Genomic DNA, 14803 nt, shown 5'->3' on the forward strand with positions numbered 1-14803 from the left:
TGTGTTTGCAATAAAAATATAAAGGATTCCTAACTTCAAAGCAACTTCTCTGATTTTGAACTGTGATTCTGTAACAGGGAAGAAAAAAATCTAACTCCATATTTGATCTGTTTCTGTTAATCATTGCTTCCCATGGCTTTTATCTGTTAAAAAGATACTATCTATACATAATGGCTTGCCTTGGGGAACCCTTCCCTTCTGCATGAATGTTAAAGTAACCTGTCTTTGTTCAGCTCACTTGTAGACACTCTGACCGTGCCTGCTTGTGAATGACAGCAGGAAAAAGAAATGAATGCATCCCTTCCCTGAGGATGGCCAAACCAGGAGATATTTTGCATCACTTACAGCCTTTTGATTTCCCAGGTGGCTCAGACCGTGAAGAATTTGCGATGCAGGAGGAGGAGTAGTGGGTAGTGTTAGTCGCTCAGCTGTGTTTGACTGAGACCCCACGGACTGTGGCCTGCCAGGCTCCTCTGTCCCTGGGATTCTCCAGGCAAGAGTACTGGAGTAGAGTGCAATGCAGGAGACCTGGTTTGGGAAGATCCCCTGGAGAAAGAAGGAATGGCACCCCACTCCAGTACTCTTGCCTGGAGAATCCCATGGACAGAGGAGACTGGCGGACTGCAGTCCATGGGGTCTCTAAGAGTCCAAGACAACTGGGCGACTACCGCTACCACACTACTACTCCGGCATCGCAGGACTAACTGAGTGACTCACGCTTTCTCTTCATGGTCTTTTTACTTTACTTCCTCCCCTCCTCCTCTCTGTTCTGTAAAAGAAACTGGCATCCAGACCCCATAATATAGTACTCCAGGACTCTCATCCACCATCTTCTCGGATGCCCAGCTTTCTGAATAAAGCCTCTATTTCTTGCCTCGACACCTTACCTCCCGATTTATTGACCTGTCCTGTGTCAGACAGAACGAGCTTAGACCTGGTAACAATTCTAAGAGAAATTAAGTTCTCACTAAGTTTTCAACAAAGAAACCCATATTACTTTGACAAGAGAACCTGAGTGCTGCAGCTCCTGAGCCCACAAGCCACAAGGGAAGACGCTACATGATGCCACAAAGACTGCTCACGCTGCAACTAAGGTCTGATGCAGCCTAACAAATGAATAAACAAATGCTGAGGGGGAGGGGGAAAAAGGAATGGTTACGGGCACGCAGTCACTTCCAGGTTTCTGGGCCACTTATTCCAAATGCTAGTCATTCCCCTGCCATCTCTCTCATCAAACACACACCCTGTGAAATGGCTTCAAGGATCATTACTGAGTAAGACTCACCCAGAAGAAGCAAAGTCAGTATAAACACCATGCCCATGACAGTCTTCCATGATCGAGTTAACCTAAAAAGAAGAAAAATAACAGCAAAAAGAACTTAGCAACACACCACTCTTAACCTTTAATTTGAACTTTAACCTCTACAGCCAAGTCGACAGACATGACTAGGCTGAGCATGTGAGTTCATTTAACTCTTAATCCACTTTCTGTAAAACTGAGGGGAAAGAGCATTCAGAGTGGTGTGTATACGTATTCACACATACATACACCATACACACCCCTCTTTCACACACGTTACTGCCCTGTTGCTGCATGTTTTTATGCCTATAAATGTCTATGAAGAAGAAAGCAAAAGAGGTTATCTTAGAGGTCTGCAAAGTATCATCAGCCCGGAAGAAAAAAGAAAAAAGTCAGAGTCTGGACTGTAGCCCACCAGGCTCCTCTGTCTATGGAATTCTCCAGGCAAGAATACTGAAATGGGTTGCCATTTCCTACTCCAGGAGATCTTCCCCACCTGGGGATTGAACCTGTGTCTCCTGCTTTGGCAGGCTGATTCTTTACTGCTGAGCCAGCTGGGAAGTCCAAAGAGCTATGACAATGAACAGCTATCTGATAAAATTCTCTAAAGCAATCCTAATCCTTTCCCTCACTTTTTATTTAAATACAACATACATAGAGAAAAAAGCACAGATGATCGCACAACTCAGTGGATCCAAAGGCCATCCCCGCCCTCCCACTGGCAACCAGCGGGACAAGAGGTCTGTAGACAGGAGGCGGCGGCTCCATGCAGAAACAGCAGTCAGCTCCGACAGCTGTCTTCACCTGGTCATGGGTGGTCTGACCAGCATCATCTTGGCTGTTTTGGGTACAGTTAATCTTCAGTTTCAGGGTCCATTTCCCCCCATGTCTCTGAGGTCAGTTCTCAGGATTTCGGCAGTTTAAGTCATGGGTTCACCTTGGAAAGTCAGCCTGGTCATTATGCAGTTAACGTCTTCTATCTGAGGTTTCATTATCTATCAGGCAGCTCACAGGATATGGCTCAGAGTATCAGGAACTAAAGAAGGAACAGGAAGGTCCTTGACTGTGCTTGATGACTGTAGTATTTGTACTCGGTCTCCTGCATTTTCCTTTGTTTCCCTATTTCTCATTTCCCTGATTAAACTTACTCTCCGACTAAAGTTTTCCACAGACAAAAGGCGGAGGACAAGGGGTGTTGGGACAGGTACCACGGGGTCCTGCTCTGTTTCACCAAGACAGAAATTGCTGGGTTTCTGCATGTCCGGTCTCAGCAGATCTTTCCAAAGAGTTTTACAAAGTGATCGCAGTGACCTTTCCACATCCAACTTTAAAGATTTTTTTTAAAAGAAGGAAAAACAAAAAGAAAATGGCTAAAATAGACTAACCTCACTGCAACAGAAGGCTAGGAGCTTTGGGACAAAGTCCTCTAAGATGGCTAATTGAAATTTCTATTTAAAATATACCAAAACCAGGTGACAGTGAATCACTCATTAATTACAGAAGCCTTGATGTAGCAGGAGAAGCACTGGGTCACAGCTCAGAAGAGGGGGTGAAGCTGTCAGCGACTGCCGGTCACACAGTGAGGCCGGACAGTACAGAAACGTGGAGTTTGGGGCAGAGAGAGTTTTATTGCAGAGTCATGCAAGGAGACAGGTGGCTAGTGCCTTTAAAAAACTGAGCTTTTCTAAGGCTTTCAGCAAAGCCTCTTCATGGGGAAGGGGAGGAGGGGCATGGAGAGTTGTTGCAAACTTCTTGGTGTTGGGTCCTTTGTGCAGCACTCCACAAGGGTCAGAATAGTCAGGTCACGAGTCCCTTTAAACCTCCATCAAAACACGTTATTCTCTGTCCTGCAACTTTTTATATAAAGGTATAACACTCTTAAAGGCCATGGACAAGAAAGGGAAGGGGAGGCATTAAACTCTGCCTCCCAGCCTCCTTGTGGCTTTTAACAAATCTATAAGCAAAATGATGTCAGCCCTCATGTTATTTATTCAAGGTCCCAAGGCTTGACTTTTGTACTCTGAGGTCTAGGCCCTGGCTAACAAGGGGATGGGGTTCCTGTGCAGGCTGGTCACCCTGCCTGGGAGCTATCATCCAGCACCCAGTCTGGGACCACTGGCCAGTGCCCAGGACAGGCTGAGGAGGCAGATCTCAGCTGGTGATACCCTTAGGGCCAGGTACCCAGACCATGCCCAGCTGTCATCACTGAAGGAGCTAGATGCCTGACACGCAACCAGCCCTCAGGGTCCACAAGGCCACACAAACAGGGGTCAGTCTCTTGGAGACTCACACTCATAGTCTTGTGATAATGGCCTTGAGCCTGCCTATACAAAGCTGGGCCAAGCTGAAGCTCCAAAACTTCAGCCACCTGATTCGAAGAGCTGACTCATTGGAAAAGACCCTGAAGCTGGGAAAGATTGAAGGCAGGAGAAGGGGACAACAGAGGACGAGATGGTTGGATGGCATCACCAACTCAATGGACATGAGTTTGAGCAAGCTCCGGGAGACAGTAAAGGACAGGGAAGCCTGGCTTCCTGCAGTCCATGGGGTGCTGCAATCCATGCAGTTGCAAAGAGTCAGACATGACTGAGCAACTGAACAACTGAGTTTCAGCAAGTCACTTGATCAGTTTGAGTTTGGAGTTTTGACCTGCTGTTTATGAACTAGTGTCCATCAACGGGAAGGCAGAATTCCCTGCTCCAGGTGTATGCAGAATGGCTAAGAAGTGACCTCAGGTCTGGAAGCTGCTTCAGTCATGTTTACCTATGTGTGTTTCTTTATATTTTGCTGTTTAACATTATGCGCATGTGACAGGAACCATTTCCTGCATCGATTTGCTTGAGTTTGCTGAGCAAATGGACAGATGACTCCCGCAGTGACCTGCTCCTGAGCTGTGCCATCAAACTGGCTTGTAACCCCGCAGCTGGGGAAGTGGCTCAATACCCTAGGGAGTAGAGACCAACTCAGGACCGCTGGGTGGAAAACTTTTTCCTTTTTCCTCTCTCCTTCTTGGTTCCTCTGGCTGGTCTAAGAATTAAAGTGACAGGACACAGCTTAACCAAACACAAGTATTATGAGGTATGGTGAGAGAGGCCAGGAAAACTAAGTCAATCTCCGAAACCGTCACTTCAAGTGTCCTCTTCGGCTAAAGACGGAAGAGGTCAATCTCCGAAACCGTCACTTCAAGTGTCCTCTTCGGCTAAAGACGGAAGAGGGTGTAGGGGTTGGGACTTCAAAGGGGAGGAAGGCAAGTCACGTGGGGATGGAAATCAAGTGCGTGGTAAATAAAAGCAGAGACAGAGGGACACAGAGTGGACTCTGATATCTGGGCCCTGCTGGTTCCCCCACCCCACTCAGATCCAGAGACAATCCCTTTATCCCAGTTCTGCAGGCAGCTAAAGTGAAAGGAAAGTGAAGTCGCTCAGCCATGTCCGACTCTTTGCCACCCCATGGACTGCAGCCTCCCAGGTTCCTCCATCCATGGGATTTTCCAGGCAAGAGTATGGAGTGTGTTGCCAAGACAAAAAGAGGACCTCCTGATCTTCCATTTCTTCAAAATAATCAGCCTACGGGCTTCCTGGGTGGTTCCAGTGATTAGGACTCTGAACTCCCACTGCAGCGGGCTAGCTTTCTATTCCTTGAGAACTAAGATCCCTCATGCCATGCTGCTGCTGCTAAGTCGCTTTAGTTGTGTCTGAATCTGTGAGACCCCATAGACGGCAGCCCACCAGGCTCCTCTGTCCCTGGGATTCTCCAGGCAAGAATACTGGAGTGGGTTGCCATTGCCTTCTCCAATGCATGCATGCATGCTAAGTCACTTCAGTCATGTCCGACTCTGTGTGACCCCATGGACAGCAGCCCTCAAGGATCCCCTGTCCACAGGATTCTCCAGGCAAGAATACTGGAGTGGGTTGCCATTTCCTTCTCCCCCGCATGCCATGAGGTGTGGCCAAAAACCATAAAAAAATATCAGCCGAAATTAACCCTCAGGCCAAAGAGACACACGGTGGGGGGCAAATTTTGTTCCTCTGCAGCATGAGCCACCTAGTTCCACCCAATACAGAATCTTTAAGTAGCTCATCCACTTACAAAAAGCAATAGTGCCCATTGTCTGTCCAAGGTTTACCGTTATTGTTCAGTCGCTAAGTCATGTCTGACTCTTTGGGACCCCATGAACTGCAGCATGCCAGGATTTCCTGTCCTTCTCCATCTCTGGGAGCTTGCTCAAATTCACGTTCATTGAGTCAGTGATGCCATCTCATCCTCTGTCGTCCCCTTCTTCTCCTGTCTTCAATGTTTCCCAGCATCAGGGGCTTTTCCAATGAGTTGGCTCCCTGCATCAGGTGGGCAAAGTATTGGAGCTTTAGCTTCAGCATCAGTCCCTCCAATGAATATTCAGGGTTGATTTCCTTCAGGATTGACTAGTTTGATCTTGCAGTCCAAGGGGCTCTCAAGAGTCTTCTCCAGCACCACAGTTTGAAAGCCCCAATTCTTCGGCACTTGGCCTTCTTTATGGTCCAACTCTCACATGACTAGTGGAAAAACCATAGTGTTGAGTCCTGTCTCCCAGGCCATAGTGGGAGGCTTTGCACCAAGACCACAGAAGCAGAGCCCAGAATCAAGGTCACCTCCGAGCTGACTGAGCCCCTTCGTAACCGTTGCCAAAAGCCCCCTAATAATCACTAACAAGCTTCCTGATTCCCAATTAGGCAAAAATGCGTCAGCCTTCCTGCAGGAAGTTTCTTTGCCTTGAGGCTATAAAAATTGGCTATTAACCCACAAAAACTGCCTACTCTCCCTGGTATGTCAGGAGGTCGGCCCGCTGTGCTTGCAGTGCCCACTCTATCTCTGTCTTTTGTTCTTAATAAACTCTCCTTTCTGCAATACTCTGTCTGGAAATCCTTTTCCAATCCCAGCTCGGACTGCTTGAACACATAGCTTTGACTATATGGACTTCGTAGGTAAAGTGATATCTCTGCTTTTTAATTCACTGTCTTGGTTTGTCGTAGACATGGGCTAAAAGCAACAGAGAAGAAGGTCTTCCCAAAAGTCTCCTCTGAAGGGACATGAAACCTTGAAACCACCATCCTTTACATCTAATTGGTCACATGAGGGATCCACTGTCTAAAGAGGGCTACTCAAAGGTTGGAAGACCCTCCCAAGGGACTGGCTTAAATGAATATTAACCAAAGGTTAACCAAGATTTTTCATTAAACCTTAGCTGTTATCCATGGGTGGTTATTTCATTACTCTCTGTTTTGTTTGACCAGCAGGCAGTGCCAAGGGCACAGTTGATGAAGCTTGGGTTTTTGGGCCATCCAAGTGGTCCAAGATTTCCTGCTGTCTCCCCACTTCTTCCAATTAGAGGAGACACAGTTATTAGCTCAAGATGTGCACCCACTAACAGCCCGTGTAATCAGCTCTCACCCAGGGATGTAACAAGCACCCTCTGTGTACAGACTTGTAAAGCATGGTGCTGGACCTTGCACCTGGCAGAGACCGAGCAGGAGGCCACTGACAAATGAGTGACGCATGAGGCTGCAGGCTGCAATCGTAACCACACCGCTGATGAAACTCATTCCTTAGACAAGAACGTCTCCTCTTTCATCACCCTTGTCCCCCACATGCTGTGTATGCTGTGCTTAGTCGCTCAGTCGTGTCCGACTCTTTGCAACCCCGCGGACTGTAGCCCGCCAGGCTCCTCTGTCCATGGGATTCTCCAGGCGAGAATACTAGAATGGGCTGCCACGCCCTCCCCCAGGGGATCTTCCCATCCCACTTGCTGTGATTAACCTTAACCGCTACCATAGAGAGGAGACAACAGGTCAGAAAGGACTGGGGTCCAGAGAAATCTTCAGAGGTTCTCTCTGTAAAGGAAGGTTATTTTCCAGGAGGACAGAGCACAGGTGATGAATGACATGCACGCTATCAAGCCTTAAGGGGGTCACCCTGCAGTTACGTACCTGCTGGCGTCGGGGTTTTCCTGCTGTGGGAGCACCGCGCTCCCGCTAGAGCTGCTACTGGCGTCCTCAGAGGGAGCCCTGAAGAGCCTGGTGCTCACCCTCGATGTGAGTCTCCCACTCATCGCCCCCGCCGAGTAGCTGGCGGCCTCTTCACTGCTTGATGGAAAGCATGAGGTGATACACAACGGTTTGGGATTGGCTTGGGGTTTTGCCTGCCTACTTCCCGGCTGTTTCTCCTTCGAGGGGGAATCCGTGAGTGAACTAGCCCTGGAGGAGGTCCCCGGGCTCTTCTGTTGCATCACCTTCTGTGACACATCACAATGGCCAGATGCGCAGGCAGCGGGGCACGCGGCCCCCCCACCAGCCAGCACCCAGCCCGAGCGTGGATCACAAGGCTCCACGGCAGCGGCTCCCAGACACACTGTGAAACGCCAGGGTCCCCCAGGCCCCACGCTTCTGCCGCAAGAAGTCTGTTTCACTGTGCTTGCTTCAGCACTTTTTCAAAAAATTAAATATCATGAACAAAATGGAAGATCCCAGAACACTACTCGCCTCCTTTCTTTGCCACAGAAAAATGAAAATTGATATACAAAATTCCCACAATGTTTTTATTTTACCACGTAAATATGTATACATAAATGTTTTCACACTGCAAATTCAAATGATAAGCCACTCTCAGCTTTCTTAGATTACTGGTCTTGAGAAATACTGACTTCAGCTTACTCATTTTAACTGCCATATAGTATTTTATTACATATGCATCATCTGTTGATGACAGACAAACACACAATCTGAAAGTTAAGTTTTTCTCGGTGGTCTTATTGAGGGCTGGTCTTTCCCAGTGGCTCAGCGGTAAAGAATCAGCCTGCAATGCTGGAGACACAGGAGAAACAGGTTTGATCTCTGGGTCTGGGAGATCCCCTGGAGGAGGGCATGGCAACCTGCTCCAGGATTCTTGCCTGGAGAAGCTCATGGACAGAGGAGGCTGGCAGACAGTAGTCCATAGGGTTGCAAAGAATCATACACGACTGAAGTGGCAGAGCACAAATGCCCTGAGGACTAGACCAAGACAAAATCCCTCAGGTAGCTCTCAGGAACTGTCCCAAAGAGTTAAGGGAGAAGCTAGGATATATAGGGGATTTTGCTGAAAATCACACAGACCAACATGCAGGAGAACATCAAAAGATGACTGCTAATGACACATCTGAATTAATGGGTTAATGCTTCTCCATTAATGGGAAGATGCAAGAGTCTGGGCTCACTGAAATCATGACTTTGATATAGACCTTAACTCTCTAGGGCTGCTGCTGCTAAGTTGCTTCAATCGTGTCCGACTCTGTGCGACCCCATAGACGGCAGCCCACTAGGCTCCTCTGTCCCTGGGATTCTCCAGGCAAGAACACTGGAGTGGGTTGCCATTGCCTTCTCCAATGCATGACAGTGAAAAGTGAAAGTGAAGTCGCTCAGTTGTGCCCACCTCTTAGTGACCCCGTGGACTGCAGACTACCAGGCTCCTCCGTCCATGGGATTTTCCAGGCAAGAGTACTGGAGTGGGGTGCCATTGCCTTCTCTAGGGCTAGCATCCTGCTTTTCTCCACTGTGAGTCCTGTCGGCAGTGACCGATGGCCTGATGGTCGGGCAGCATTCCTTCTTTACTGGAATGGCAGGCAACACATCACAATTCACTCTCCCAGTCTTTTATGAGTGTAAGGTTCAGGTGCTTTGGTTTTTTAGCAACACAGTGAAAGTTCAATGCCTGCCTTTGTCTTGTGCACACGACAAGGGCTTCCCTGGGTGAACCTCTGGAATGGAACTGTTGGGAATGATGAGCATGCTTATTTGGGGCATAAAATTGCAGGCTGACAGTTATTTTCCTCTGAGTCCTTTGGAGATGCTATTCCATAGTCTAGGACTTGGCTGTTGGGGATAAAAATCCTGCCTAATCTTCATCTCTCCTTATTCCTTTTTTGCGTGACAGACTGAATGGCAACTTGGTTTTTCTTTTCCCTCTGGTCATTTTCAAGGTTTTCTGTTCATATTTGATGTTTTTTTTTTTTTCCCCATCTTTGATGTTCTTTAGTTTCACCAGTGTACCTCATCGTGATCGTGGTTTTTAATCTTTTCTCCTTTTCGGAGGAAAAAAAGCATAAGATATTTCATGCTCGTGTATTTCTTCAATTCTGGGATTTTTATTTTGGCCATCAGTTCCTGAAATGCTGCTTCTCTACCACTGTCATTCTTTTCTTACGATGGCCCACCTGTTGACATTTGTAAGACAGCACTAAACTGCCCCTTTAATTTGTTTTTGGTGTTTTTCTTTCTTTTTTTTAAATGCTGATTTCAGGGTAAATTTGTAGGAGCTATTTTTATAATAACGCTAATTTTCTTTTTAACTTGGCAAAGTCTAGACCTATCCCAAGGATTCCCGAGATTTCTGATTTTTTTACCTAATGATCCAAAATTCAAAAGATGCAAAATGATACACAGCAAAGTACTTACCCACTTCTGCCTGGTAGCTATCACTTCTCCACTCTCCTTGCATCCATGGTACCATTTTCTTTTATTTTCTTTCAAAGATATGATTTGTTGTTTTTGTTTTTTAGTTATTAAGTTGTGTCTGACTCTTTGGACTGCAGGCTTCCTTGTCCTTCACTATCTCCCAGAGTGTGCTCAGAGTGAAGTTCATTAAGTGGATGATGCCATCCAACCATTTCATCCTCTGTTATCTCCTTCTCCTCTCGCTCTCAATCTTTCCCCACATCAGGGTCTTTTCCAATGAGTCTGCTCTTCACATCAGGTGGCCAAAGTACTGGAGCTTCAGCTTCAGCACCAGTTCTTCCAGTGACTATTCAGGGTTGATTTCTTTAGGATTGACTGGTTTCATCTCCCTGTAGTCCAAGGGACTCTCAAGAGTCTTCTTCAGCTCCATAACTCAATTCTTCAGTGCTCAGCCTTCTTTATGGTCCCACTCTCACATCCACACATGACTACTAGGAAAAAACTACAGCTTTGACTAAATGGATACATGTGTAAAAATACATACATATATATATGTACCTATGTACATAAACTTATGTACATAGGTACATATATACATATAGGTACATAAACTTATGTACAAATATGTGTGCATCTATCTATCTTTATATATCCACCTCTTCACTTTGTTGAAAGTGAAAGGTAACTTGCTAGAAACCATGTTTCACGTCTTGCTTTTTTCAGGTAAAAATATATCTTGGTGACCAAGATGGTGGTGGTGGTGATGAAAAAAAGAAATTTTAAATAATTTGATTATCAAAGCTATCTGATCAAATAGCTTTGATTTTATGGTAGTAACTTTTCTCTCTCAGTAAACGTTTTATGAAAGTTTCAAACAGTTTTTAATCTTTTAAAAATATATTATAAAATCTGCCAAGCATAATAAATTAATTCATACTAGGAAAAAATATATCTTGGGTTTTGTTTTGCTTTGTTTGGCTGTACTAGGTCTTTGTTGTGGCATAGACACAGATCTTTAGCTCCAGCAAGCAGAATCTAGTTCTCTAACCAAGGATCGAACCTGGGCCCCTGCATTGGAAGCATGGAGCCCTGGCCACTGGGCCCCCAAAGAAGTTCCTTGGAAGTTTTTGTGACTCACTTTGAGTTGATCTTTCTCTTTCTTTCATGGTTGCCTAGGGTTTCAGTGTACGAATGTGCACCAATCCGTTTACCCTGATGAGTGTTTTTATATTGAGAACAGTGTGCAATAATGATCACAGGTTGAGGTTATTCCGAGTGTGAGTATATCTGTAAGAATGCACAGCCAGAGGAAGAACTGCTGGGCCCACGTCTCTTTGTGTCTGTCATTTTGATAAATGTTGCCTTTGTCCTCTCCAGAGACTCTACCAGCTAAGTTTCCACTGGAATTTATGATATTTTCCTCCTATTCACCAACATGGTGTATAGTCAACCTTTTAATCTTTGCCAATTGAATAGCTTTTTAAAAACGGTACCTCAGGAGAGTTTCTTTTTGCATTCTGATGAGTGAGTTTGAGCTTTTGTCCCCACGTGGTTAAGACCCACATTCTCCTGGGTTCTGCTTTTCTTGTTTACCTGTTTTTGCTTTGTTTCTTTTGCTTGGAAATTTATTTTTAAAATCATTATCATTCTTTCATTTAGGTTTTTATTTTTAAAATTTTTATTTATTTTTGGCTGTGCTGGTCTTGGTTGCTGTGCGTGGGCTTTCTCTCATTGCCAGGAGTCAGGGTGGGGGTGGCCACTCTCCAACTGGAGCGTGCAGGCCTCTCATTGTAGCGGCTTCTCCTGCTGCAGAGATGGGCTCCAAGGCCCATGGACCCCAGCAGCCGCGGCCCTTGGGCTCAGCAGTCGTGGCGCACAAGCTTAGTGGCTTCACTACATGTGGGATGCTCCCAGACCAGGGGTCAAACCCGTGTCCCCTGTGTTGGTAGGGTCTCCCAACCACTGAACCACCAGGGAAACCCTCATTCATGTCTTTTAAGTGCATACTTACTTCATTAAGTATGTACTTATTTTAAAAGCCTTTTCAAGTAACTGAATTAAAAATAAAACCTGTCTGGAGATTACTCATTATCTGATGAGTCACCATCTTTCCATGGCTTGTTTCCATGGTGACTTAGGGTGGTGCATGGCAGACTTATTTTCAGTGAAGAGTTTCCTATTTTCATTCTTGTTGGTCTCTGATCCTCCGTGTTTATTGGCATCCCATGACTTCCCCGAGTTGTAAATTATTTTCTATTTGCATTTCATCTACTGCCATTATAAGTTTGGAAATAGGAGGTACTTGAGACCACAACCCCAAAGCTTATATTTGGCAGAAGACTCCAACCTATTTGCAGTTATTTATTTTTAAAAATATTTATTTATCTATTTGGCTGGTCTTGGTCACAGCATGCAGGACCTTCATCACCTTGTACAGGTCTACAGGTCAGCAGTTGCAGCACGCAGGTTCAGTTGGTTCACTTGTGATCTTAGGTTCCCCCACCCCAGTGATCAAACCCACTGTGACTGGCAGAAAAAACTGGGAGTTGTCTCCTACAGCAGGGCTGGCAGTGAATGCAGGCAGCACATGGAGATAGGCGTCCAGGACTTCCCTAACGGTCCAGTGATTAAGGCTGCACTTCCACTGCAGGGGCTGTGGGTTAGATCCCTGGTCAGGGAGTTACTCCTGAAAGTCAAGTGGCATGGCCAAACAAATTAAAAAAACATTGGTTTCTGATAGCCTGCAACAACTTAGCTTTATAAATAATAAATCATACATGATAAATAGTCTTACTGTTTTTCAAATATGAAGTATTTATTTTGTATTTTTTCAAAACTAATACAATTACTTTATAGGAATTTAAATTAGAATGATTTAAACTGTTCTGTTACTTGTTTATATTTTGTTTTTACTCTGTCACTTTTCCAAAACATTTTACTGTTACATCTTAAGAAAGGTAATCTGTTTAAATTTATGGTAAACTGTGAAGTTTTTCTACCAAAGAGAAAGATTATTATCACTTTAACACATAATGGAGGGGAGATGCTGGTAAGGACACAAAGAAATCCTGTCTCATTCTATGCCAACCACAGATGATAATCTTGTTTCCACAGATGGTAATCTTGTTTTTCAACTGGACTGAAGACCTAAACTGCTACATAATACTGAAATACAGAAATGTGTGGAAAAGGAAGCATTTGTCTTGAAATGATCAGATTATCATCAAACAGAAAACACCAAATGTGGAAACCTCCTCCATTTTATGAAACCCGAGTCTAAGGAATATGCTGCATATTATGGAGGACTGAGTCTCCTGGGAGTAATGTTTAGGGAAAGGAATTTATTTACTGGGTTGGAAGATGAAACAAGGATGGGCTTGAGCCTGAAGATGTATCTCAGGAGTTTAGCAATATTAGCTTCAGTCAACAACCTGAGCAAACCAAGAGATAGTAGTCAGAGGGCTTTAAAAAATCGGAATTTATACTCAAATACACGTTTTCCTCTTCCCCCAAAACCCATAAACAGGATATAATCATATACAATATCTATGTAAGATATAAATCTCTAAGAATTTATCCACATATAAAATAGATATATTTTAAACAAACATCTACAAATAATTGAATAATTCATTTTCTTTCCATAAACTGCTAACTAAATCTGTACATGAAGTGAGATTGTATATGAGGAAAGGCTGGATCCTTCTAAAAACTCCAGGCTGTTGTATGAAAGAAAGGTCATATGTGTTAAAGTATAGGAAATAAACACTGAGAAATTTTGATAATAGATTTTTCTTGTGTCATGTTTTCATTTGTATAGCAACTCACTTACATTCTTATTTGATTTGGCATCTGCAAATACTTGTGATTTCAGTCACATTCCAAAAGTCAGAACTTTATTCTGAGGAATGATCACTCTTCATTATAGCTCAAATGATGATTTCAACTAGTAAAGAGGGTTGTCAGCTTGAGTAAGTTCCCTTCTCTTCTGTTAACCAAGCTCAGAAATAGAGATATTCTTTAGTCAGGATGGCGTCAATCAGTAGGATACACTATTTTATTTAATTTTTTTCAAATCAAGAGTTTTTATTGTCTCCTTAAAATATCACAACTGACTCCACAGAACCATCTGTTATCTTGTTTCTGCAGCAGGATCACTGAGATCTTATTCATCAGCCCAGGACACACTATTTTAAAAAATCACCTTCTCTTGGCCACAGTCCCCTTGGCAAACAATGACTTATGCAACAGGAAACCCTGTTACACTTCGTGAGAGTCTACATGTTTACCTGCAATGGGACAAACATTTGTCATTGAAAAGTGACGTCTTGCTTACTTTCAAAAACTGGGTCAGCTGAGGATCCTGAAAATATTATATGCAAGCTGGATAACCCACAGTGAGAGTAAACTCCCATCACAAGAATTCTCTTCTCCCTACCAAATGGTTACATCACCTCTCTTCTGCTAGATTTCTAATGCTTAACTTGTGTAGTAGCAAAAGCAGCGCCTTGTTTAAAGTTGCCAAATGACCACCGTTAAGACACCGTGATTTTTCTTTTTTAGCAAAAGACGACCTTAGCTCCAACTGCTGCCTGGGCTGGTGGAATCACAAGAGGACTACAAACCAAGTTTCCAAACCAGAAATACTGAAAAAATAACGTATGAGGAAAGACGTGTGCACAGTAATTTTACTACTAATACACAACTGGCAGAAATGGCTGTCTTTTGAGTTTTCCAGGTACTTACTCGTCCTCTTTTTAACAATGTATTAAATACACCGGAGATGGACAAGAAAACCGCTGTTGAGTCTTCCAGGTCGTCAGGAGGGCGGAGGTCTCACCAGAACTCTGAGGCTGGCACGCCCCAGGAGCCGCTCTGCCTCGCCGGCGCCACCATCCTAGACAACGCCCAAGCCCCGGGCAGTTGACTGTAGGCGCCCAAGCCACGCCCCTGACCTGATTGGCCTGCCCTCTCACTGCTACGATTGGCTGCCTGTGCTCCTTCCGCGGCCGCCGGTTGGCCCAGGCCGTTGCCCCGGCGA

The 14803-nt window shown here is 44.8% G+C and overlaps 1 protein-coding gene across 4 annotated transcripts in view; it reads right to left on the minus strand.

Moving 5' to 3' along the window:
• The window catches only part of SUN3 (Sad1 and UNC84 domain containing 3), a 44839-nt gene extending 30144 nt beyond the window's left edge, over positions 1-14695 (minus strand). Inside the window, exons 1-3 of one of the 4 annotated variants that reach the window (XM_070471853.1) lie at positions 14509-14695; positions 7264-7416; positions 1286-1347 (exon numbers count right to left, since the gene is read on the minus strand). In XM_070471853.1, coding sequence (XP_070327954.1) covers positions 1286-1347; positions 7264-7385 — 184 coding nt within the window. In that variant the 5' untranslated portion in view covers positions 7386-7416; positions 14509-14695. Of the gene's footprint in view, positions 1-1285; positions 1348-7263; positions 7565-14508 lie in introns of those variants that run through there. The other 3 variants (XM_020905826.2, XM_020905828.2, XM_020905825.2) reach the window with 3 other exon arrangements.
• Between the last annotated feature and the right edge of the window lie 108 nt (positions 14696-14803).

Source organism: Odocoileus virginianus, chromosome 1 (assembly GCF_023699985.2).
Source record: "Odocoileus virginianus isolate 20LAN1187 ecotype Illinois chromosome 1, Ovbor_1.2, whole genome shotgun sequence".
Taxonomy (NCBI): Eukaryota; Metazoa; Chordata; class Mammalia; order Artiodactyla; family Cervidae; genus Odocoileus; species Odocoileus virginianus.